The sequence below is a fragment of the Zootoca vivipara genome, chromosome Z2 (assembly GCF_965207765.1).
Source record: "Zootoca vivipara chromosome Z2, rZooViv2.hap1.1, whole genome shotgun sequence".
In the NCBI taxonomy this organism is placed as follows: domain Eukaryota; kingdom Metazoa; phylum Chordata; class Lepidosauria; order Squamata; family Lacertidae; genus Zootoca; species Zootoca vivipara.
In genome coordinates, this window is record NC_142585.1 from 4438538 (window position 1) to 4462389 (window position 23852).

Consider the following 23852-nt stretch of genomic DNA (forward strand, 5'->3'; position numbering starts at 1 on the left):
ATAAAAACCTATACGGGAGACCATTGAGAAACGGTAGGAAAATGTAGCTAAATGTATGAAACAAAGATGGGGAGCTATATAAAGAGAGAGATTGTTTTTTGTTTTGTTTTTAAGGAATTTCAGTTTAGCAGAGATGCTCAGTGCTATTCCAGAAATGTTAGAAATAAGTATGCTGTGTGACACCGGAAGTTGCGTTGACGTAACTTCCGGTGTCGCTTTGCCCTTCTATGGGCACCCAAAATGGTCGCCGCCGGCTTTGAAAGTCGCTTGTACGCATGTTGGGAAGTGCGTCGACGCAACTTCCGGTGTCGCTCCGCCCATCTATGGGCACCAAAATTGGCCGACGACACCGGAAGTCGCGTCTATGCACTTCCAGACATGCGTAGATGCGGCTTTTGAAGCCGGCGGCGGCCATTTTGGTGCCCATAGAAAGGCAAATCGGAAAGGAAAAAAATGGCCGCTGGCAGGAGAAAATAACGGAGAAAAATGGGAGATGAAGTGATACGGGGGACCACTGGGGAAAGGTAAGGAAAAACGGGGGTTTCCCGGGGGAAACGGGGTACTTGGCAGCTAGGGCCTGACTCCCCACACCTTTGCCAACATCCTGTTGCAACCGAGTCAGGGAATCTACTGCCTTTAGGGGCTGGCTTTGCTTCTCTCCAGCTTCTTTCTCTCTCTCTTCTTTGTCCTCTTGTTAAATGGAATGATGTTCCAACAAATCAAAACCGGATTCTGTTCTTTTTTTCCAGGGTGATCGCACTTTTGTGTTAACAGAGCACATGTTAAGTTTGTACAGCCTAATAATAATAATAATAATAATTTATTTATACCCCGCCCATCTGGCCAGGTTCCCCCAGCCACTCTGGGCGGCTTCCAACAAAACATTAAAATACAGAAATCAAACATTAAAAGCTTCCCTATAGCGCTCTGAGAAAAGGGGCAGGAATAAGAGCTGTACATTGAAAGGTTTTATACGGCAACTTTTTCTCTGATTTCTCAGAAATCTCGGCTTCCCAAAAACACCCACTGCACCAAGTAATAATAATAATAATAATAATAATCAAAAGGCTTAATAAAAAATATCATGGCAGGATGAGGCTGAATACACCAAGTGCAATATCAGCGAGTCGTTCAGTGCTCTTCCTCAGGCAACAAACAAACAAACAAACACATCAAGAATCTATGGCACCTTACAAATATATTTCTCCTTTAAAACGAATGAGGCACAAGAACAAAAACCAAAGGGGGTGGGTTTTTTTAATAGTCACATAACCATGTGAAGACGGGACCAAACCAAAGTGAAACTCTACAGGGTGGATGGACTTTCAGAACTACCTAATACAGTGGTGCCTCGCTAGACAAATTTAATTCGTTCCACGGGTCTTTTCTTATAACGAAAAATTCGTCTGGCGAATCCCATAGGAATGCACGGAATTATTATTTTTGCCCATAGGAATGCATTAATTGAATTTCAATGCATTCCTATGGGAAACCGCGATTCGCCAGACGAATTTTTCGTAAAACGGATTCGTCTGGCGAGGCAACCTCCGCTCGAAAAAAACCTTTCGTTAAGCGGGGCATTCGTTAAGCGAGGCACCACTGTAACCGAAACTGCCTCTTTGGAAAACCCACACCTAAGAGTCTTAAACCCCTGCATGTCCTGTTCACACAGCTGAACTCCACGATATGGCGCGGAGCTGGACCAGACTATTTCACATCAACTGGTCTTCTTGGCAGCTATGCACCAAGGAGGAAATTTGGACATAGCTGAAAGGCACGGCCGCTCCATGAAAAACGTTCGGTCCAAGCGCAAATCCTAAACAACTTGCTTTTATGAATCACCTGGAGCCTTACAACTGGAAGAGAGATTTAATGGCTCCGGTCAACAAGCCACTATTTGCGACTTGTGCTCTATTCCCATCGCAGCTTCTTATCAGTTGGTGGCAGGTTTCGCACGCAGCGCCCTCCTTATATCGAGGTCTGTTCTAACAAATCCTATGCTGAGAAAAGGAGGCAACACGTCAACCAGTTTTTGGGCAAAATAGAACTGTTTTACTCTGTAGTTAACCACGAACCAGACAGTGATCCAGGGTCATCATCTGTTTCGGTTCATGCTGCTTCAGTTTAATAACTAAAATAAATCAAATAAATACAAGTCAATTGTCGTGTCGTAAAGGTAAAGGTAAAGGGACCCCTGACCATTTGGTCCAGTCGTGACCGACTCTGGGGTTGCGCGCTCATCTCACATTATTGGCCGAGGGAGCCGGCGTACAGCTTTTAGGTCATGTGACCAGCATGACAAAGCCGCTTCTGGCGAACCAGAGCAGCACATGGAAACACCGTTTACCTTCCCGCCGGAGCGGTCCCTATTTATCTACTTGCATTTTGACGTGCTTTCGAACTGCTAGGTTGGCAGGAGCTGGGACCGAGCAACGGGAACTCACCCCGTCATGGGGATTCGAACCGCCGACCTTCTGGTCAGCAAGCCCTAGGCCAGGCATCCCCAAACTTTGGCCCTCCAGATGTTTTGAACTACAGTTCCCATCATCCCTGACCACTGGTCCTGTTAGCTAGGGATCATGGGAGTTGTAGGCCAAAACATCTGGAGGGCCACAGTTTGGGGATGCCTGCCCTAGGCTCAGTGGTTTAACCACAGTGCCACCTGGGTCCCGTTTTAATCTGTAGTTAACCATAAACCAGACAGTGATCCAGGGTAATCACCTGTTTCGGTTCATGCTTCCGTTTTATAAGTAAAATAAATCAAATAAATACAAGTCAATAATCATGAAATGCATGCTATTAAATCATACATTATACTCAGGTCAATAGCCGACATGGACACGAATGGATACAGTCCATATTATTTCCACAATGCAAAAATACAGGAAGATGCAACAATAGAACAAAAACGCAACATGCCTAGGACTTGCGTGTACTCTGCGGAACAGGGGTAATAATAATAATAATAATAATAATAATAATAATAATAATTTTAAAATAATAATAATTCATACTCATACGCAAGGCGCAAGGAATAAAGAGCTTAATATACAATAACACCACCTAGTCAACCAAGGCTAATGAAACTTTAAAGTAACTACAGATGGTTAATTAAAAGAGTTCTATTTTGCCCAAGAATGGGTTGACGTGTTGCCTCCTTTTCTCGGCATTTTGACTTTAATTTGCGACACGGGGGTTGTTTTAATCAGTGCTAACAGATCCTAGAGCAGTGCTACAGAGAGGAAATGTCAAGTCTCCAGAGCTGCCAAAACCACCTCCTCGCCACGCGAAACGGACACAGCAAAACGCGACTCGAGATGCCGCCGCCGCCGCCGCTACCCCTCCTTCCTACTCTCGGGTAAGCGATGGGGAATTGCAAAAGACACAAAGTTGGGAGGGAAGATCTCGGCTGCAGTCCCCACCCCCAAGACGGAAATTTGTTCTAAAACAGCTCCACTGCGACACAGTGTTTAACTTGTGAAACTTAAGACGTTGCTCTTCGCAACTTGTCTCCTATGAGTAGTTATATTTTCCTAACACCATATAAATAAGTAATATTTATACAGCTTCGACATTCTGAGACATGCAGTAGTTTTTTGTTGTCGTAGGTACATTTTTCTTCCTGATCGTACGTGGATTTTTAAATTATTATTATTGATCGCCTTGTTACCAGCCGATCTCATGCCGGGCCATGTCGGGCATTGTCGACTACATTGGAGGGGGGCTCCGAATCATCCATGGGGAGGACGAGACGTGTGCCCCTGATGCCAAGTTCGTGGTCCCCAAAGCCGAGCTCCTGGTCCAGCGGGTCCTCGGAGCCGTTTCCCGCCCCCCGTCGAGATGTGCCGGATGTCAAAGAATCGGTGTTCATGGTCGAATCCCCGTAAGTCAAACTGATGTCTCCGTCGTTCAGAATCAGGTCCGAATCGTCGTCTTTCAGCTGCTCTTGATTCTGAGTAAAAGACAAAGAGCTCTTTGACCAAGCGGCTAATATGCTGAATTGATACCTATCCCCAGGGCAAAAACAGCTTCTGGCGCCCCCCGGGCGCATGCGTCATGATGCACGCACACACACCGCTGATGCCCCTGCGTACCCTCCATTGGCAGGAGGAGCACGGGCCAAGGGGGGAGCTCGGCACCCTCCCGCCTGTGGAGGGGACGCTTTGAGCTCCTCAGCGGCGGTGGCGGCGAGCGAGCGAGTGGCGGCGGCAGCAGCAGCGCCCATAGCTGAAGGCTTCAGCTGCGGGCGTTGCCGCCACTTGCTCGTTGCAGCCTCTCGGGAGCTCACAGCGCCCCCTCCGTGGGCGGGAGGGCGCTGAGCTCTCCTTTTGGCATCACACTTTTGTGATGCTGTTTGGAGCTGCTCTGAGCAGGATTTTGAGTAAGAAAGTGGGGATACGATAAACAGATAAAGACAGAAGCCAGTACAGTGGTGCCTCGCTAGATGAATGCCCTGTAAGACTAATTTTCCGCTATACGAATAGGTTTTGCGATCGGAGGTTGCCTCGCAAGACGATGAGGTTTTCTATGGCTGCCGCTTCGTCTTGCGAAGCGCGGCCATAAGAACCCCCGATCGCAAAACCTAGTGAAAGGGGCATTTGTCTAGCAAAAGGGGAACCAGCTGTAGCAAGGGAAGAAGGCAAAGGAAGATCAGCTGAGAGGCGCTGACAGCGGGGACAGGAAAGATCCCGCGCTTCCCCCCCCATCCTGCCCGATGCAGCGGGGGATCGTAGGGGGCTTCTCAAGTTCTCATGGGGAAGTTCCGGGGCTGTTGCCACCTCCCTGCCTGCCTTCCCCGCCGCCAGTCCCCCGGAGCCCATAGGAACGCATTGATTAAGTTTCAACGCATTCCTAGGGGAAACCTGGGACTCGCTAGACGAAAGATTCGAATTGGAATGAATTAATTTCGTCTAGCGAGGCACCACTGTAGTCTGATTTGGAAACTGGAAAGCAATCGCAGCCCTTGGCGGGAAAAAAGCTGCTCCAAGAATACGGTAACTGTTTTGCACAGCCCAACCTCAGCAGCTGCGGAAACACAACGCACACAGAAAGGATTCCTTGGTCATTACGGGAGGTTCGGCACGTACCTCATAAGCCTGGGGGCTGGTCAGGCACCTGGCAATGGGTCCGCAGCAGCCTGGGAGCGTCGCTGTTAGAGGAGGACCACTGTGTGTCAGGAGGGGCTTCAGGTAACTGAAGGGGGGCGTTATTAAGGCACAAAACACTTCAAGGAGAGCACTTCATGGGTTTTTTATATAATAATAATAACGATAATGGGGACCCAGGTGGCGCTGTGGGTTAAACTACAGAGCCTAGGGCTTGCCGATCAGAAGGTCGGCGGTTCGAATCCCTGCGACGGGGTCAGCTCCCGTCACTCGGTCTCAGCTCCTGCCCACCTAGCAGTTCGAAAGCACGTCAAAAGTGCAAGTAGATAAATAGGGGAAGGTAAACAGCGTTTGTGTGCACTGCTCTGGTTCGTCATGCTGGCCACATGACCCAGAAGCTGTCTGCAGACAAACGCTGGCTCCCTCGGCCTATAGAGCGAGATGAGCGCCGCAACCCCAGAGTCGGACACGACTGGACCTGATGGTCAGGGGCCCCTTTACCTTTAATAACGATAATAATGATAATGATGATGATGGTAATAATAATAATAATAATAATAATAATAATAATAATAATAATGAATACCCCGTCCATCTGGCTGGGTTTCCCCAGCCACTCTGGATGGCTTCCAACAAAAGATTAAAAATGCATTAAAGGTCAAGGGACCCCTGACCATTAGGTCCAGTCGTGAACGACTCTGGGGTTGCGGCGCTCATTCACTTTACTGGCCGAGGGATCCGGCGTACGACTTCTGTTGTGCCTTATTCTTCCGTGTATAAGATGCCCCCATGTATTTGGGGGGGGGGACAAAAAATTAAGAAACTGGGGGGGGGGTTGCCCAGAGTTCTTGAGCTTTTTTGGGGGGTGGCCCAGATTTTTTGGGGAATGACAAAAATCACTCACCTGCCAGACTGACATTGCCGCTCGCACGCATCAACTAAGCGTCAAAAGCAGCAAATGGCAGTGACAGCAAATCGCATGTGGCAGTTTAATGTGTGTCCTTTTCAAATTGTGGTGGGGCCTCCGGAACAGATTCCAGCCGCAAAACGAGGTTCCGCTGTATCACTGTACATTTCCCCCCGTTGTATCCCTGTGACTTCCCTCTCATTAGCATTATTCAGCTAATTTAATATTATTTTAATATTGTGTTAAAGCGATAGACTTTATCTAAAGGTCAAGGTCAAGGGGCCCCTCACCATCAGGTCCAGTCGTGTCCGACTCTGGGGTTGCGGCGCTCATTCACTTTACTGGCCGAGGGATCCGGCGTACAACTTCTGGGTCATGTGGCCAGCATGACTGGCGAACCAGAGCAGCGCACGGAAATGCCGTTTGCCTTCCCCTATTTATCTACTTGCACTTTGAGGTGATTCCGAACTGCTAGGTGGGCAGGAGCTGGGACCGAGCGACAGGAGCTCACCCCGTCGCGGGGATTCGAACCACCGACCTTCTGATCGGCAAGCCCTAGTGCCACCCACGCCGCATAAAAATACATTAAAACATCAGTTATGAAAAACTTCCCTAAACGGGGCTGCCTTCAGGTGTCTTCTCAAAATACTGTAGTTCTTTATTTATTTCTTGGACATCTGACGGGAGGGTGTTCCACAGGGCGAGCGCCACCACCGAGAAGGCCCTCTGCCTGGTTCCCTGTAACTTTGCTTCTCACAGGGAGGGAACCGCCAGAAGGGACACCGGCTTCCGGGGTAGAGGCCCTCCTTAAGGTCTACTGGGCCGGGGCCATTCAGGGCTTTCATTTCCCCCCCACGAACAATATTTATTGATTTTCAAACATTTCAAAATACAAAAATTCGCAAAAAACAAAAAGCAAAATAAAACTAAAACATAGACAAAAGAGAAAAAGGAAGAAAAAAACGTATCAATTCTTACATTAACTTGACATTGTGGACTTTCTTGATTCCCCCCCCCCCACTGGGTCCGTTTTTAAATCTAAATGAAGCAATTTTCATTTATCATCTCAAATCGTTCTAACGCAATTTCCCCATTATCTCACAACCAATTCTAATCTACAAAACAAAAACAAAAAAATCAACTAGCGGACACGGAGTAATGGATTCAAACTTCAATAAAGAAGATTCCACCTCAACATTAGGAAGAACTTCCTGACAGTAAGAGCTGTTCGACAGTGGAATTTGCTGCCAAGGAGTGTGGTGGAGTCTCCTTCTTTTGAGGTCTTTAAGCAGAGGCTTGACAGGCATATGTCAAGAATGCTTTGATGGTGTTTCCTGCTTGGCAGGGGGTTGGACTGGATGGCCCTTGTGGTCTCTTCCAACTCTAGGATTCTATGATTCTATGAACTATCCTCAACCTAAAATTCATTAATTAATCCAAATCTCAATTTATTTCGCCACCCACTGTTCTAGGGGGCAGCCTGTGGAAAACATAGACACCTCCAGAGGCTAAAATAGCTGGCTGATTCTTTTAAGTAACAGAAAATCTGACAGATTTATCACTCTGGCTCTTGACTGCCAGGCTTTATGGAAGACGAGGATCCACAGCTGAGCAGAAGCTCTCTTCCCCCATCATGGACAGAGGCGTAAGAGGAGGAGGAGAACCCATAGCTGCCAAGTACCCCGTTTTTCCCGGGAAACCCCCCGTTCTTACTTACCTTTTCCCGGTGGTCCCCCGTATCACTTCGTCTCCCGTTTTTCTCCGTTATTTTCTCCTGCCGGCAGCCATTTTTTTCCTTTCCGATTTGCCCTTCTATGGGCACCAAAAATGGCCGCTGCCGGCTTCAAAAGTCGCATCTATGCATGACCGGAAGTGCGTGGACACGACTTCCATTGTCGGCGGCGGTCATTTTTTGTGCCCATAGATGGGCGGGGCGACACGGGATGTTGCGTCGATGCACTTCCGGTCATGCGCAGAAGCTACTTTTGAAGCCGGCGGCGGCCATTTTGGGTGCCCATAGAAGGGCAAAGCGACACCAGAAGTTACGTCGACGCAACTTCCGGTGTCACACGGCTGCTGGTCCTGGATTCTGCAGTTCGGGACTTGGAAGGTAAGTGACAGCAGGATTCCTTAGCTACTTCCGGTGTCGACCCGCCAATCTATGGGCACCAAAATGGCTGCTGCCGACACCAGAAGTCGCGTTGACGCACTTCCGGTCATGCGTAAGGGAGAACCGGTTTTTGTTTCTCTTAAGGATACTTATGGTCAAAGTTGTACCACAGCCGGAATAGCCAAGCACTCTCTGCTTTCGTATTTCTCCTTTCATTTTCCGGCACTCCCTGGAACAAATCAACGAGGCACAATTTCAGTCTTTTGGTTCCCAATAATCACACTCCAAAACAAGGCATCTGGCAAGGAAAAGAGAGCCTGGCAAAGCATTAGCGTCAACGGCTTGCAAGCTTTTTTTTTTAAAAAAAATAATTTTTATTGAATTTTACATAACGGGGGGAAAGGAGAAAAAGAAAAATTTAAAAAAAGAAATACAAGAATACAAAAAAACAAGAATGACAATATTATCCCATCTAATCTCTTCCAACTACTTCACTTCCCCTTCTTACAATCCTTGTTAGTAATTAAATCTTACCATTTCAGGATCTTAGCTGAACGTCATAAAATTACATCTTATCTCCCAATTCGTAACCTTGTTCTCAAATATTTCTTATTCGTTTTATATAGCAAAGTGTAGGAAAAGTGTAGTTTTCCTTTAGTACCGTGCATGCAGTGAACTTAATATATTGATTCCATCATTTCAACCATAAATCTTATTTCAATGTTATATCCAAAATCCATGGCCCATTGAATCATGACCTCTTTTGTTTCTTCGCCTTTTGCATTCCACTCCAAAATGGACTCATACCTTTTAGATAACAATTTGGTATTTCCTTCTACTATTGGCTCGATGTGCAAAGTAGTTCCTATGTTATCACGCTCTATTCGCATAAGGCTGTTGAATTGTAAATAATAATAATAATAAAAGGTGCCAATTTCTCTGTAAAAAAGGGGGGGAGGAAAAGAGCAGTGTCACCTACCATGTTCTCTTGATCAGCGTCCACACCAACCCTGCGGAGAAGAGGAAAGAATTACTTAAGTTCTCCCGTGCTTAAAAGCTATAAAAACAAGCCCACAGCCCGTGCCCTTGGCAGTAATGGTGTGTGGTAGAAGACAGAAAGAAAGAAAGGGAGGGAGGGAGGGAGGGAGGGAGGGAGGGAAGGAGGAGGGAGGGAGGGAAGGAAGGTAGGAAGGTAGGAGGGAATGAAGGAAGGAAGGAAGGAAGGAAGGAAGTCGGTCTTTAAGCAGAGGCTTGACAGGCATATGTCAAGAATGCTTTGATGGTGTTTCCTGCTTGGCAGGGGGTTGGACTGGATGGCCCTTGGGGTCTCTTCCAACTCCATGATTCTATGATTCTAGGGAGGGAGGGAGGGAGGGAAGGAAGGAAGGAAGGAAGGAAGGAAGGAGGGAAGGAGGGAGAGAGGGAGGGAGGGCGGAAGGAAGGAAGGAAGGAAGGAGGGTGGGAGGGAGGGAAGGAAGGAAGGAAGGAAGGAAGGAAGGAAGGAGGGAAGGAGGAAAGGAGGGAGGGAGGGAGGGAGGGAGAGGGAAACCACCTTTTTTGTCTCACACAAAAACCAAACTCCTGTTTTAGAAACTTCAATTCAATGATGAAATGTCCATAACAAATTACAGCTGCCCTGCAGTCGTACCAGAGTCTGTTTAAAGGTTTTCCTGCTGCTGTGGACCAGCCTAATGTATTACAGGAGGGAGGCGTAGAATAGCTTAGTCAATGAAGCCCCACTAAGTTCCACAGGACTTCCTCCCCGCTAGGCTACGTACATCAAGCACCGCAGCCTTGGATTTTGATGTGAATCCAACTGTATCTGGCCACTGATTTTATCCTTCGCATTAAGTCCTGTGACACCCAGTGGCCAAGAGGAGACATTCATAGAATCGTAGAGTTGGAAGAGACCCCAAGGGCCATCCAGTCCAACCCCCTGCCAAGCAGGAAACACCATCCAAGCATTATTGACATATGCCTGTCAAGCCTCTGCTTAAAGACTTCCAAAGAAGGAGACTCCACCACACTCCTTGGCAGCAAGTCCCACAGTCGAACAGCTCTTACTGTCAGGAAGTTATTAATCTCTCTCTCTTTTTTTAAAGAACAATTTATTAAATTTTCCAATTAAAACACATTTAAAGACATTAAACAAAAACAAACAAACATTCAAAACAGCACAATACATACATCCCTCTTTTAACCCTTATCACAATCTTCTATTGACAATGCTCCGCCGAGCTTGACTTCCCTCTCTCCCCTCAATAGGTTTTCTAATCAGTTCTTATCTCGCAGTTCCTTTATATCTTCCCTTTAAAGTCAATTCGTAGGATTTATTTCAGTCCTGCAAGTGTTTTTAAACTTCTACAGTTCTTTTCCATATAATCCACAAATTTACTCCAGTCTCTTAGAAACCTTGTCTCCCCTTGGTTCCGGATCCTGCTAGTCAGTCTCGCTAATTCTGCATAGTCCATCATTTTTGTCTGCCACTCTCCAATTGTCGGTAAGTCCTGGGTCTTCCATTTTTGGGCTAATAATGTCCTAGCCGCGGTTGTCGCATACAGAAATAATATATTATCCTCTTTAGTAATCTCTTGACCTATCATTCCTAACAAGAATGCTTCGAGTTTTTTGGGGAAAGTATATTTAAAAATCTTCTTCAATTCATTATATATCATTTCCCAAAATTCTTTAACCTTTTCACATTTCCACCACATATGATAAAAATCTCCTTCCTTCTCCTTACATTTCCAACACATTCTATTATTCATTCTATACATTCTAGATAGTTTTACTGGGGTTAAGTACCATCTATATATCATCTTCCAAACATTCTCTTTCAAGGCGGTACATGCAGTAAATTTTAATGTTTGGTTCCATAATTTCAACCACGCGTCATATTCAATATTATGCCCAAAATCTTTTGTCCATTTTATCATCACCTCTTTTGTCAATTCATCTTTTGTATACCATTCTAACAGCAAATTATACATTTTAGATAATAATTTTACTCTGCCTTCTAGCAGCTCTGTTTGAAATTTGGACCTTTTGTCCTCAAACCCTATCTTTTTGTCTTTTGAGAATATATCATTTATTTGGTGGTATTGCAACCAACTAGTCAAGGAATCTTTAATTTCTTCATAAGGTTTCAATTTCCATCCTTGTTCAGATTTCCTTAAAATTTCCTCATATGTCGGCCTCTCCCCTTCCATGTTGACCTTTTTTACTGTAAATACCTCCACTGGTGAGATCCACCATGGGGTCTTAGTCTCTAACAGCAATTTGTTTCTTTCCCATACTTCAAACAAAGATCTTATCACGTGGTTCGTAAAGCCTTTATGTGTTTTTTTCTTATCATACCATAGATATGAATGCCAACCGGCTCTATTGACGTATCCTTCCAAATCTAATAAGTCTGTATTTCCCAGTGTTATCCAATCTTTTATCCAGCAGAGACAGAACGCCTCGAAGTATATTCTCAGGTCCGGCATGGAGAATCCGGCTCTTTCTTTCCTATCAACCAAAATTTTGTATTTTATTCTTGGTTTCTTCCCCTGCCAGACAAATCTTTGCAGCTCTTTTTGCCATTCTTTGAATTGTCCTGTCCCTTTTATTATTGGTATTGTTTGAAACAAGAATAACATTTTGGGTAATACGTTCATCTTTATTGCTGCTATGCTCCCAAGGAACGACAACTTCATTCTATTCCATACTTCTAGATCTTTTTTATCTCCTTCCACACCGGTTCATAATTGTCATTGAATAAATTTATGTTTTTTGCTGTCATCCATATTCCTAAATATTGTACCTTTTTTGCAATTGCAATACCATGTCTTTGTTGCAACTCTTCTTTCTCCTCTTTTTCTAGATTTTTTGTCATCATCTTCGTTTTTTGTTTATTTAATTTAAATCCAGCCAAGTGTCTGAATTCTTCTATTACCTCTATCGCTTCTGCAACACTTTCTTTGGGATTTTCCAAGGTTAATAATAAATCATCCGCAAATGCTTTTAATTTGAATTCTTTTGCACCTACTTTGATTCCTTTGATTGTTTGAATTTCTCCGATTCTGTTCAATAATACTTCCAGGACCGTGATGAACAGTAACGATGATAACGGACACCCTTGTCTTGTTCCTTTCGTTATTTCGAAGTAATCTGTTAATACATTATTTATTATCAACTTCCAAATTCCTTGGAACGCTGGAACCAAGCCTAGCAATCTTAGCAGAAGAGACCGCAGAAGAAGAAGAAACTAAGTCAAAGAGGAGAAAAGGAAAAAAGAAGGATGAGGAAGAGGAAGAAGAAAAGGAAGAGGAAGAATCAGGAGAAGAAGGGAGATGAAAAGGAAGAGGAAGAGGATAAAGATAGTATTATAACACCTATCCAAGACTAAATTAAATTTTCGAAGTAGATTTAAACATGGCACTTAAGGTGCTGTCATGGAACGTGAATGGTTTGAATGACAAAAAGAAAAGAAATGAAATTGAACATATATTAAAGAAAAAGAAATTGGATGTAATTTGTTTGCAAGAAACTCACGTTGCAAAGAAACACAACATATTTTGATCAATAAAGGATTGGGAAAAGAATTTATAAATTCAATTGCTAACAAAAAGAGAGGAGTGGTTTTGTATATAAAAGAGAAATTGGACCCGAAACTGATCTCAAGGGACGAAGAAGGAAGAGTGATCGCTGTACAGATAACATTGCACGGAGAAAAATTGATTTTGGTTGGAATCTATGCACCAAATGAAAACAAGGCAGAATTTTTTAAGATGTTGGAATAAAGACTAACAGAGTATATGGATCAGAAGATTATCTTAATGGGAGACTTCAATGGAGTGGCGATACCTGAAATTAGAACAAGAAAGAGAAAACAGGATGGAAAATTACCTAAATCCTTTTTCGATCTTGTAGATAATCTGGGACTGGTGGATATTTGGAGAATAAAACACCCGACGGTGAAACAATTTACATTTTTTTCAGAACCAAATCAGAGTTCGGGAAGAATTGATCATATGTGGATATCTAAAGAACTAGTACCCAGGACACTACGGAGCGAGATAACGCCACGAACATTGTCGGATCACAATTCAATATTCATGGAGTTGAAAGGAAAAGAACAGAATTCTTTCAGATGGAGAATGAACGAATAACTGCTGGAGAACAAAGAAATTGTTGAAAAGGCTAAAGAAATCTTGAAAGATTATTTCCAATGGAATTTACATAAAGAAACTGGACTAGATATGGTATGGGATGCAAGTAAAGCAGTAATGAGAGGCTTTCTGATACAAAAGAACAGTTACCTGACGAAAAAAAAGGAAAAGGAAAAAGAAGAAATTCTGAGACACCTCATGGAGAATGAGAAGAATTTGATCGATAAACCATATGATCAGCAAATTAAGAATAATATAAAGATGTTGCAGACACAATTCTCCATGTTGGTGAACCAGGAGATAGAATGGAAGATAAAGCAGATGAGACAAAAGAATTTTGAATCGGCGAATAAAACAGGGAAATTGTTGGCTTGGCAACTGAGAAAACGTCAAAATCAAAATACAATAAATAAAATTAAAGTCCAAGAAGAATTGACGGAAGATCCAAAGGAAATCAGAAGAGCCTTTCAAAGATATTACAAAAATTTATATAGCAAAGGGAAAGAAGATGTTAGAAAGATAAAAGAATATCTAGAGAAATATAAATTGAAGCAAATTCCTGAAAAAGAGAGAATTAAATTAAATGCCTCAATAACTGTACAAGAAGTTCAGAATGCGATAAAGAAAATGAAGCAAGGAAAAGCACCAGGCCCGGATGGACTGTCAGCAAAATATTATAAAGTATTGAATGGACAACTAATACCTATTTTAGTAGAAGTAATGAACAATATATTTAGAGGAGGAAAGATCCCAAATACTTGGAAAGAGGCATACATAACATTGATACCGAAGCCAGGTTCAGATGGTTTAGATGTGAAAAATTACAGACCAATTTCATTATTGAATAATGATTACAAGCGCTTTGGTCGACAATTAAAAGACAATGTAAGACATATTATAGATGTGATAGAATATTTGGAGACCAGAATAGATAAACCTGCAGCATTAATGTTTATTGATGCAGAGAAAGCTTTTGATAATATATCTTGGCAGTTTATGAAGATGAACCTGGAACGGATGAAAATCGAAGGATCTTTCCTGAAGGGAATAGAAGCGATATACTCTGAACAAAGGAAGTTCTTAATCTCTAGTGGCAGCCTTCGCATATAGGAATATACCAGTACAGTCGTACCTCGGGTTACGACCACCTCGGTTTGCGAACAGTTCGGGTTACGAACTGCGCAAACCCGGAAGTGTTTTCGCCCCGCGCGCGCGCGATCGCGCGATTTGCGCATGCGCAAAATGGTGCCGCACATCGCGTTCGGTTTGCGAACTATTCGGGTTACGAACTGCGATCCGGAACGGATCGCGTTCGTAACCCGAGGTATTACTGTACGCTTTCTTATCGTTTGGGATGTCTTTTGTCACTATACCTAGAAGGAACGCGTCTGGCCTTTTCTCGAAAGTTATTTTAAACATATTTTTTTAATTCTTCGTAAATATCACTCCAACACTTTTCGATTTTATCACATCCCCGCCATACATGATACCAGGGGCGTACCCAGGATCAAAACTAGGGGGGGTGGGGGCAAGCCACGATCGTTCAGCTCGTGGCATTTCGGCACGGAAAAGGCAAAGGAAACCAAAATTTTATCATTATAGGGGAGGCAACTCTGGCAAACTTTCCTTTTGGGAAAAGAGGTTCAGAGATAAAATAAACCAGCGGTCGGAAATAAAGCAACTGGGGAGAATTGGACACGTAGAGGCGAAGTGGGCGTCTCGCATGGCGGGGAAGGGGTGTGCCGCCTCGACCGTTCGCTCTGCCCCGCTTCTTTCCCTCCCTATCCAGCGCTGACATAGATTCCTCTACCAGTCGCTAGTTCTCGGTTTTTACACCATTTCAGTGTGGTAAACAAATGATTCTTCGCCATCGCCCTACCTAATTTTGTTTCGTTTCATCCCTTTATAGCCCTGATTGTGTGTGTGTGTGTGTGTGTGTTTTAAATAGCTTTGAGACTTCAGGGTTGACACAAGAGTAAGCCAAAACGCTGACGACGGCCCGGAGCCCATTTCCCCGAAAGTAACCTCTGCCGACTGGCCTTCCAGCTAGGGTTCTGGGCAGCTCGATCGGGTTAAGGTTTTTTAACAAAATAATAATAATAAAACCATTAAAAACGACTGTTGCAAGAAATCGCCTTCCCTTCCATTGCGAGGAGCTGAAAACGCGCAGGCGCCCCAAACTGCAAACTCTTCCCCGGGGAAGTCTCGCCCGGATTCCCAGGTTGCGGCACCTTGCGGCTGCCCAGGCCAGCGGCAATTGCGGCGCCCGCTGCTGCCTCGGGAAAAAGTGGTCCCGAAGTCGGCGGCGCTTCGTGCCGAGGAGGTTCGGGCCCCGGCAGCAGCAGGAGGAGGAGGGCTAGAGTGGGGGGCGGGCCGGTCCCATGGCGCCTCGGCTGGGCCAAGGCGCGCCGGAGGAGGTGGAGGCTGCTGCTGCTGCGGAGAGGGCCGGTTGGGACTGCTGGCGACGAGGCGGGCGCTGCCCTAGGAGCGCACAGGAGGCACACGGTGTGCCCCAAGAGCGCAGCTGCCACCCGCCTGCCGCCAAATGCTGTGCTTGGTATTTATTTATTTATTTATGCTTCTAGGGGGGCAGCTGCCCCGCCTGCCCCTCATCGTACAGATGACAGCATAGCTGCCAAGTACCCTGTTTTCCCCGGGAAACCCCCCGTTTTTACTTACCTTTTCCCGGTGGTCCCCCGTATCACTGCGTCTCCCGTTTTTCTCCGTTATTTTCTCCTGCCATTTTTTCCCCTTTCTGATTTGCCCTTCTATGGGCACCAGAAATGGCCGTCGCCGGCTTCAAAAGTCGCATCTACACATGACCGGAAGTGCGTGGACGCGACTTCCAGTGTTGGCAGTGGCCATTTTTTGTGCCCATAGATGGGCGGGGCGACACGGGATGTTGCGCCGATGCACTTCCGGTCATGCATAGAAGCGACTTTCAAAGCTGGCGGCAGCCATTTTGGGTGCCCATAGAAGGACTAAGCGGGCACAGGATTGCGGTTATCCAATTACATGTTTTGAATGGGAGAATCTTTGGAAAACCAATATGAAATTTACGTTGAGCGGCAATATAAAGGAGAACATGTTAAAGATGAATAACAGATGGTACCTGACACCTTCCAGATTATCAAAGATGTATAAAAATATAGCAAACGTTTGCTGGAGGTGTGGTGGTAACGATGGAAACTTATTTCATATGTGGTGGACTTGTGAAATTATTAAGAAATTTTGGAATAAAATCCATGATGAGATATAAAAAATTCTGGGGAAAAACATCCCAAAAAGACCAGAGATTTTCCTATTAAGTATAACATTTCAAAAAGATATACCATCACAATCAAAAGAAATATTATATGCCCTAGCAGCGGCTCGTTTGGTTATTGCCAAAAACTGGAAAGATAGAGAGGTCCCAAAAATTATAGACTGGCAAAAAAATTGCAGGAAATGGCCGAAATGGCACAGTTAACAAATAGTTTGAGAGGGAAAGCCAAGGAAGAATTTGTTAAAGGATGGGATAGATACAAGAAATATGTTAGGAAATACACTGAAGATAAAATTACTATGATAGCGTTTGAGTGAACGGGCAAGGATATAGGTTGATTTATTAGATTTGTGGAAACTTAAAGAAATAGAATGTGAAAACATATTGGAAGTAGAAACAGTATTGATTGTATATACATTCGATAATGGACGAACAAAAACTAAGCTGCTGGCGGTAACAGGAAGTCCAGAATTGTTTCTTTTTTCCTTTTTTTTTCTTTTTTCTTTTCCTTTCCGGGTTTTTTTTATTTCTCCCCTCCCCCCCTTTTTTTTCTTCACACTTTTCAGTTAATTGCTTATAAACGTTTTGTGATGAACAACTATTATTATGAGCTTAAATTTTGTATGTTAAGCTCCCAGATATTGGGATTTGTCTCTTTTTTATTCTTTATTCTTATTAGTCAAACGGAAAATGTATATAATATTGTTATTTGAGTGGAAAATAAATAGATATTAATAATTAAAAAAAGGGGGGCAAAGCGACACCGGAAGTTACGTCGACGCAACGTCCGGTGTCACACGGCCGCTGGTCCCGGATTTTGCAGTCCGGGACTTGGAAGGTAAGTGACAGCAGGATTCCTTAGCTAAGGCAACAGCACAAGACTCACGCCGACACTCACCTGATATGAAGGCACGACAGCATAGGAGTTGTGCCACCGCCGAAGACCCAGACGGTGAAGAAGACGATGAGAAGCGTTGTGCTAAACATCATCTGCCGTGCGTAGGTGGCTGTGTCCCGAATGGCCAGCGCAAAAGCCATGGCTCCACGGAGGCCTGGGAAGAAAAGGCTCGTCAAACCTCCTAAGAGCCTATTCCATTTACATCCCAGAGTCTGAATGCAGTGTGTACATGCGAGAACGTGTGTGTGTGTGTGTGTGTGTGTGTGTGTGTGTGCATGAATGTGCACACATGAGCTGTTCTACTATTCACCTTTCAGGTGCAAACCCCACCCCACTATCCCCAGGAAACTCTCTTCCATTTCTCACATGGTGTTGCAGGAGAGGAGTGCAACTTCCAGCAAAAAGAGGGGTCGGCAAACTTTTTCAGCAGGGGGCCGGGCCACTGTCCCTCAGACCTTTGTGGGGGGGCCGGACTATATTTTGAAAAAAATATATGAAAGAATTCCTATGCCCCACAAATAACCCAGAGATGCATTTTCAATCAAAGGACACATTCTATTCATGCAAAAACACGCTGATTCCCGGACTGTCTGCGCACCAGATTTAGAATCATGGAATCCTAGAGTTGGAAGAGACCACAAGGGCCATCCAGTCCAACCCCCTGCCAAGCAGGAAACACCATCAAAGCATTCTTGACAGATGGCTGTCAAGCTTCTGCTTAAATACCTCCAAAGAAGGAGACTCCGCCACACTCCTTGGCAGCAAATTCCACTGCCGAACAGCTCTTACTGTCAGGAAGTTCTTCCTAATGTTGAGGTGGAAGCTTCTTTCTTGAAGTTTGAATCCATTGCTCCGTGTCCGCTTCTCTGGAGCAGCAGAAAACAACCTTTCTCCCTCCTCTATATGACATCCTTTGATATATTTGAACATGGCTATCATATCACCCCTTAACCTTCTCTTCTCCAGGCTAAACATACCCAGCTCCCTAAGCCGTTCCTCATAAGGCATCGTTTACAGGCCTTTTACCATTTTGGTTGCCCTCCTCTGGACACGTTCCAGCTTGTCAGTATCCTTCTTGAACTGTGGTGCCCAGAACTGGACACAGTACTCCAGGTGGCGTCTGACCAGAGCACAATACAATGGTACTATTACTTCCCTTGATCTAGACGCTATACTCCTATTGATGCAGCCCAGTATTGCATTGGCTTTTTGAGCTGCTGCATCACACTGTTGACTCGTGTCAAATTTGTGGTCTACCAAGACTCCTAGATCCTTTTCACATGTACTGCTCTCAAGCCAGGTGTCTCCCATCCTGTATTTGTGCCTTTCATTTTTTTTGCCCAAGTGTAGTACTTTACATTTCTCCTTGTTAAAATTCATCTTGTTTACTTTGGCCCAGTTGTCTAATCTGTTAAGGTCATTCTGAAGTGTGATCCTGTCCTCTGGGGTATTAGCCACCGCTCCCAATTTGGTGTCATCTGCAAACTTGCTCAGGATGCCCTCAAGCCCATCATCCAAGTCATTGATAAAGATGTTGGATAAGACTGGGCCCAAGACAGAGCCCTGTGGCACCCCACTAGTCACTTCTCTCCAGGATGAGGAGGAGCCATTGATGAGCACCCTTTGGGTTCTGTCAGCCAGCCAGTTACAAATCCGCTGAATGGTAGCATTGCCTAGCCCGCATTTTACCAGCTTCTGGATCCACATGAGGATCAAAACTAGGGGGGGGGGCAGGCAAGCGATGACATGGTCCACCTCAACATTAGGAAGAACTTCCTGACAGCAAGAGCTGTTCAGCAGTGGGATTTGCTGCCAAGGAGTGTGGTGGAGTCTCCTTCTTTGGAGATCAGACAGCCAGTTCCAAATCCACTGAATGGGAGCATTGTCTAGCCCGCATTTTACCCAAGACAGAACCCTGTGGCACCCCACTAGTCACGACATCCTTTGTCTCTTTCTACAAGCAGACTTTGTACAAGTCCTCAAGGCGGTAAAGCGATTCCTTATGAAAATAATCTCTGAAGGGATGGAGATGAAAACCCCCCCCCAACAGGTGATTTACTTACCAGCAAACATCATCATGTGTTGGAAGTTTGTCCCGATCTTGTTTCTTCTCCCCAAATTCAGCAGGAAAGAGAGAGGGTAGATGTTTGCAGCTCTCCCTAGGAATACAGCCAGCTAGATGTGGGAAATTAAGGATTTTAAGGATTTTTAGGGACATTAAGGATTTTTTCCTCCCCCCTTGCTGACAGGCTTGCGAAAATCAGCATGTATCATGCAATAGCCGACACTGAAGTTGACGTCGAACCCTAAAAATGGTGGGTTACCGTTCCCACCGCACAAGAAAGACGTTTTTATCCCAACAATGACAAATGACAAATAGCCATGCTCAGAAGGAGAATCAGTGGCCTTCGGAGAACATGAGTATCTCCTGCAAATCCCCAACTAGCAATTTTAGAACTGCAAAAACAAAAAACCCGACTACCGAGAAGCAATCTGTTCAGAGATCCCATCCCTAACACTGATTGGACCACTTCTGAGTATGGGAACCATGTCGTCAGACCATTAGCTTATCTAACCTAGCAATGCTGTTGCCTGGATTTCTCCCAGCCCTGGATTTCTTCCGGCCCTCCCTGGGGACGCAAGGAAATGAACCAGGGACCTTACCTTCCAAGTCCCGGACTGCAGAATCCGGGACAGGCAGCCGTGTGATACCGAACGTTGCGTCGACGTAACTTCCGGTGTCGCTTTGCCCTTCTATGGGCACCCAAAATGGCCGCCGCCGGCTTCGAAAATCGCTTCTACGCAAGACTGGAAGTGCGTTGACGCAACTTCCGGTGTCGCCCCGCCCATCTATGGGCACCCAAAATGGCCGCTGCCGACACCGGAAGTCGAGTCTACGCAAAGGGAAAGGGGGGGGAAAGGCCGCCGGCAGGAGAAAATAACGGAGAAAAACGGGAGACGAAGTGATACGGGGGACCACCGGGAAAAGGTAAGTAAAAACGGGGGTTTCCCGGGAAAAAGGGGAGACTTGGCAGCTATGGTTTGTGACATATGCCTATGGAATGACCTCTAAGAACTGCTGCAAAAATTTGCAGCGCTCAACAGCTGTAAACAGCGATCATTTCTTGCTTACGGTGGAATGATAGGGTCCCAGGCTGCTATGATATGGTTCCCTTTTCCATTCTGTTATCCTATGCAATGTACGCTATTGTGTACGTTGCATATATCTGAGGTTATATAGATCTGAGGTCATATCTGAGGTTTCTCCCCATTCCACATCTGCTTATTGGGGAGATGGCAAAAGGCAACTTCCCCTCTTCTGGAAGAAAAGGATACGAAAGCTCCCACGACAAACGTCGGATTGAACACATGATTCTGGAAGGTGAACAGCGTAAGGCCCATGTAGGAGAAGATGAAGTTTTCAGCCAAGAAATTGAGGAGCTCAAACAACTAAAGTACACACACACAAAAAAAGGGAGAGAGAAGGAATATCAATTATAGCTGTGACACATGTCAACATAGTATAGACAACAAGTATGTCCCTAAGTGAAATGTCTGGGCAGGGAATTTATTTGGGCACACATTGCCAAAAAGAGAGAGATGATTTTATAATTACTGGCAGAATTTGGTCCAGTATACCTGAAGGAGCCTTGGTCCAGTATACCTGAAGGAGCGTCTCCTCCCCCATCGTTCTGCCCGGACACTGAGGTCCAGCGCTGAGGGCCTTCTGGCTGTTCCCTCGCTATGAGAAGCCAAGTTACAGGGAACCAGGCAGAGGGCCTTCTCGGTGGTGGCGCCCGCCCTGTGGAACGCCCTCCCACCAGAGGTCAAAGAGAATAACAATGACCAGACCTTTAGAAGGCATCTCAAGGCAGCCCTGTTTAGGGAAGCTTTTAATGTTTGATGGATTTCTGTATTTTAATATTCTGTTGGAAGCCGCCCAGAGTGGCTGGGGGAAGCCGGCCAGATGGGCGGGGTATTATTATTATTATTATTATTATTATTATTATTATTATTATTACAACGCCCATCATCATTAGCTCACAGGACCAGGGGTCAGGGATGATGGGAATTGTAGTCCCAAAAAAGCTGGAGGGCCGAGTTTGCCTATGCCTCTTCTAGTGGTTGCTAGAACAGTACAACGGAGACAAAAAAAGTTGGGTTGTTTTTTTAACCCTTTAATGCAGGCACAGGCAAACTTGGCTCTCCAGGGGTTTTGGGACTACAACACCCATCATCCCTGACCAATGGTCCTGTTAGGGATGATGGGAGTTGTAGTAGCAAAACGTCTGGAGCGCCGAGTTTGCCTATCTATGCCTGCTTTAATGCTACTGTTTTGTTTTGTTTTCAAATCATTTTTATTCTTTTTATACTTAAAACACAATAAAACAACCGTGATATAACATATACATAACAATAAACACAGAAAACCAAAATAATAGATCTTTCTCAATTCTTAATCTTTTCTCCACATTTTGGGGCGACTTCCTCGAGTTCAGCAATCATCTTTAGCAGTTTCTTTTCGTTGTTTAGTTGCTTAGTCGTGTCCGACTCTTCGGGACCCCATGGACCAGAGCACGCCAGGCACTCCTGTCTTCCACTGCCTCCCGCAGTTTGGTCAGACTCATGTTCATAGCTTCGAGAACACTGTCCAACCATCTCGTCCTCTGTCGTCCCCTTCTCCTTGTGCCCTCCATCTTTCCCAGCATCAGGGTCTTTTCCAGGGAGTCGCCTTCTCCTTCTGCCCTCCATCTTCCTCAACATCAGGCTCTTTTCCAGGGAGTCCCCTTTCCTCGTGCCCCCCATCTTTCCCAACATCAGGGTCTTTTCCAGGGAGTCTTCTCTTCTCATGAGGTGGCCAAAGTAATGGAGCCTCAGCTTCAGGATCTGTCCTTCCAGTGAGCGCTCAGGGCTGATTTCCTTCAGAATGGAGAGGTTTGATCTTCTTGCAGTCCATGGGACTCTCAAGAGTCTCCTCCAGCACCAGAATTCAAAAGCATCAATTCTTCGGCGATCAGCCTTCTTTCTGGTCCAGCTCTCACTTCCATACATCACTACTGGGAAAACCATAGCTTTAACTATATGGACCTTTGTCGGCAAGGTGATGTCTCTGCTTTTTAAGATGCTGTCTAGGTTTGTCATTGCTTTTCTCCCGAGAAGCAAGCGTCTTTTAATTTTGTGACTGCTGTCACCATCTGCAGTGATCAAGGAGCCCAAGAAAGTAAAATCTCTCACTGCCTCCATTTCTTCCCCTTCTATTTGCCAGGAGGTGATGGGACCAGTGGCCATGATCTTGGTTTTTTTGATGTTGAGCTTCAGACCATATTTTGTGCTCTCCTCTTTCACCCTCATTAAAGGGTTCTTTAATTCCTCCTCACTTTCTGCCATCAAGGTTGTGTCATCTGCATACCTGAGGTTGTTGATATTTCTTCCAGCAATCTTAATTCCGGCTTGGGATCCATCTAGTCCATCTTTTCGCATGATGAATTCTGCATATAAGTTAAATAAGCAGGGAGACAATATACAACCTTGTCGTACTCCTTTCCCAATTTTGAACCACTCAGTTGTTCCATATCCAGTTCTAACTGTAGCTTCTTGTCCCACATAGAGATTTCTCAGGAGACAGATGAGGTGATCAGGCACTCCCATTTCTTTAAGAACTTGCCATAGTTTGCTGTGGTCGACACAGTCAAAGGCTTTTGCGTAGTCAATGAAGCAGAAGTAGATGTTTTTCTGGAACTCTCTAGCTTTCTCCATAATCCAGCGCATGTTTGCTATTTGGTCTCTGGCTCCTCTGCCCCTTCGAAATCCAGCTTGCACTTCTGGGAGTTCTCCGAGTTATTCCAGCCCCTTCGCCACGACATTGATCCACGAAGGGGTAAAACATCTGAAGGAGAATGAAAGGGGCACCACCTGGACAGAGGACTCACCTGTTTAGTTCTGTCCTGGGACTCAGCGGACAAGTTGTTATAAGTATAATGCGCCTGAGTGATGCCGCAAAACAGCACAGCTACAACACCTGGAGGCAGAGAATTCAATTAAAACTGGCACAAAGTACATGGGACTGGGAAATGTAGAAAGGTGGAAGGAACATTCTATCACATGTGGTGGAGTTGCCCATTAGTTAATGACTTCTGGGGAAAGATTTAGAATGAATTGAAAAAAGTGCTGAAAAACACTTTTATTAAGAATCATAGAATCATAGAGACCCCAAGGGCCATCCAGTCCAACCCCCTGCCGAGCAGGAAACACCATCAAAGCATTCTTGACATATGGCTGTCAAGCCTCTGCTTAAAGACCTCCAAAGAAGGAGACTCCACCACACTCCTTGGCAGCAAACCCCACTGCCGAACAGCACTTACTGCCAGGAAGTTCTTCCTCATGTTGAAGTGGAATCTTATGTCTGTGTTTCAA

The 23852-nt window shown here is 45.1% G+C and overlaps 1 protein-coding gene across 1 annotated transcript in view; it reads right to left on the reverse strand.

Moving 5' to 3' along the window:
• Positions 1-801: 801 nt before the first annotated feature.
• The window catches only part of SLC9A6 (solute carrier family 9 member A6), a 41624-nt gene continuing 18573 nt past the window's right edge, over positions 802-23852 (reverse strand). Inside the window, exons 9-16 of the mRNA XM_060270617.2 lie at positions 23369-23457; positions 20775-20888; positions 19502-19613; positions 17439-17592; positions 9102-9132; positions 8272-8351; positions 5088-5193; positions 802-3952 (exon numbers count right to left, since the gene is read on the reverse strand). Coding sequence (XP_060126600.1) covers positions 3680-3952; positions 5088-5193; positions 8272-8351; positions 9102-9132; positions 17439-17592; positions 19502-19613; positions 20775-20888; positions 23369-23457 — 959 coding nt within the window. The 3' untranslated portion in view covers positions 802-3679. The remainder of the gene's footprint in view (positions 3953-5087; positions 5194-8271; positions 8352-9101; positions 9133-17438; positions 17593-19501; positions 19614-20774; positions 20889-23368; positions 23458-23852) is intronic.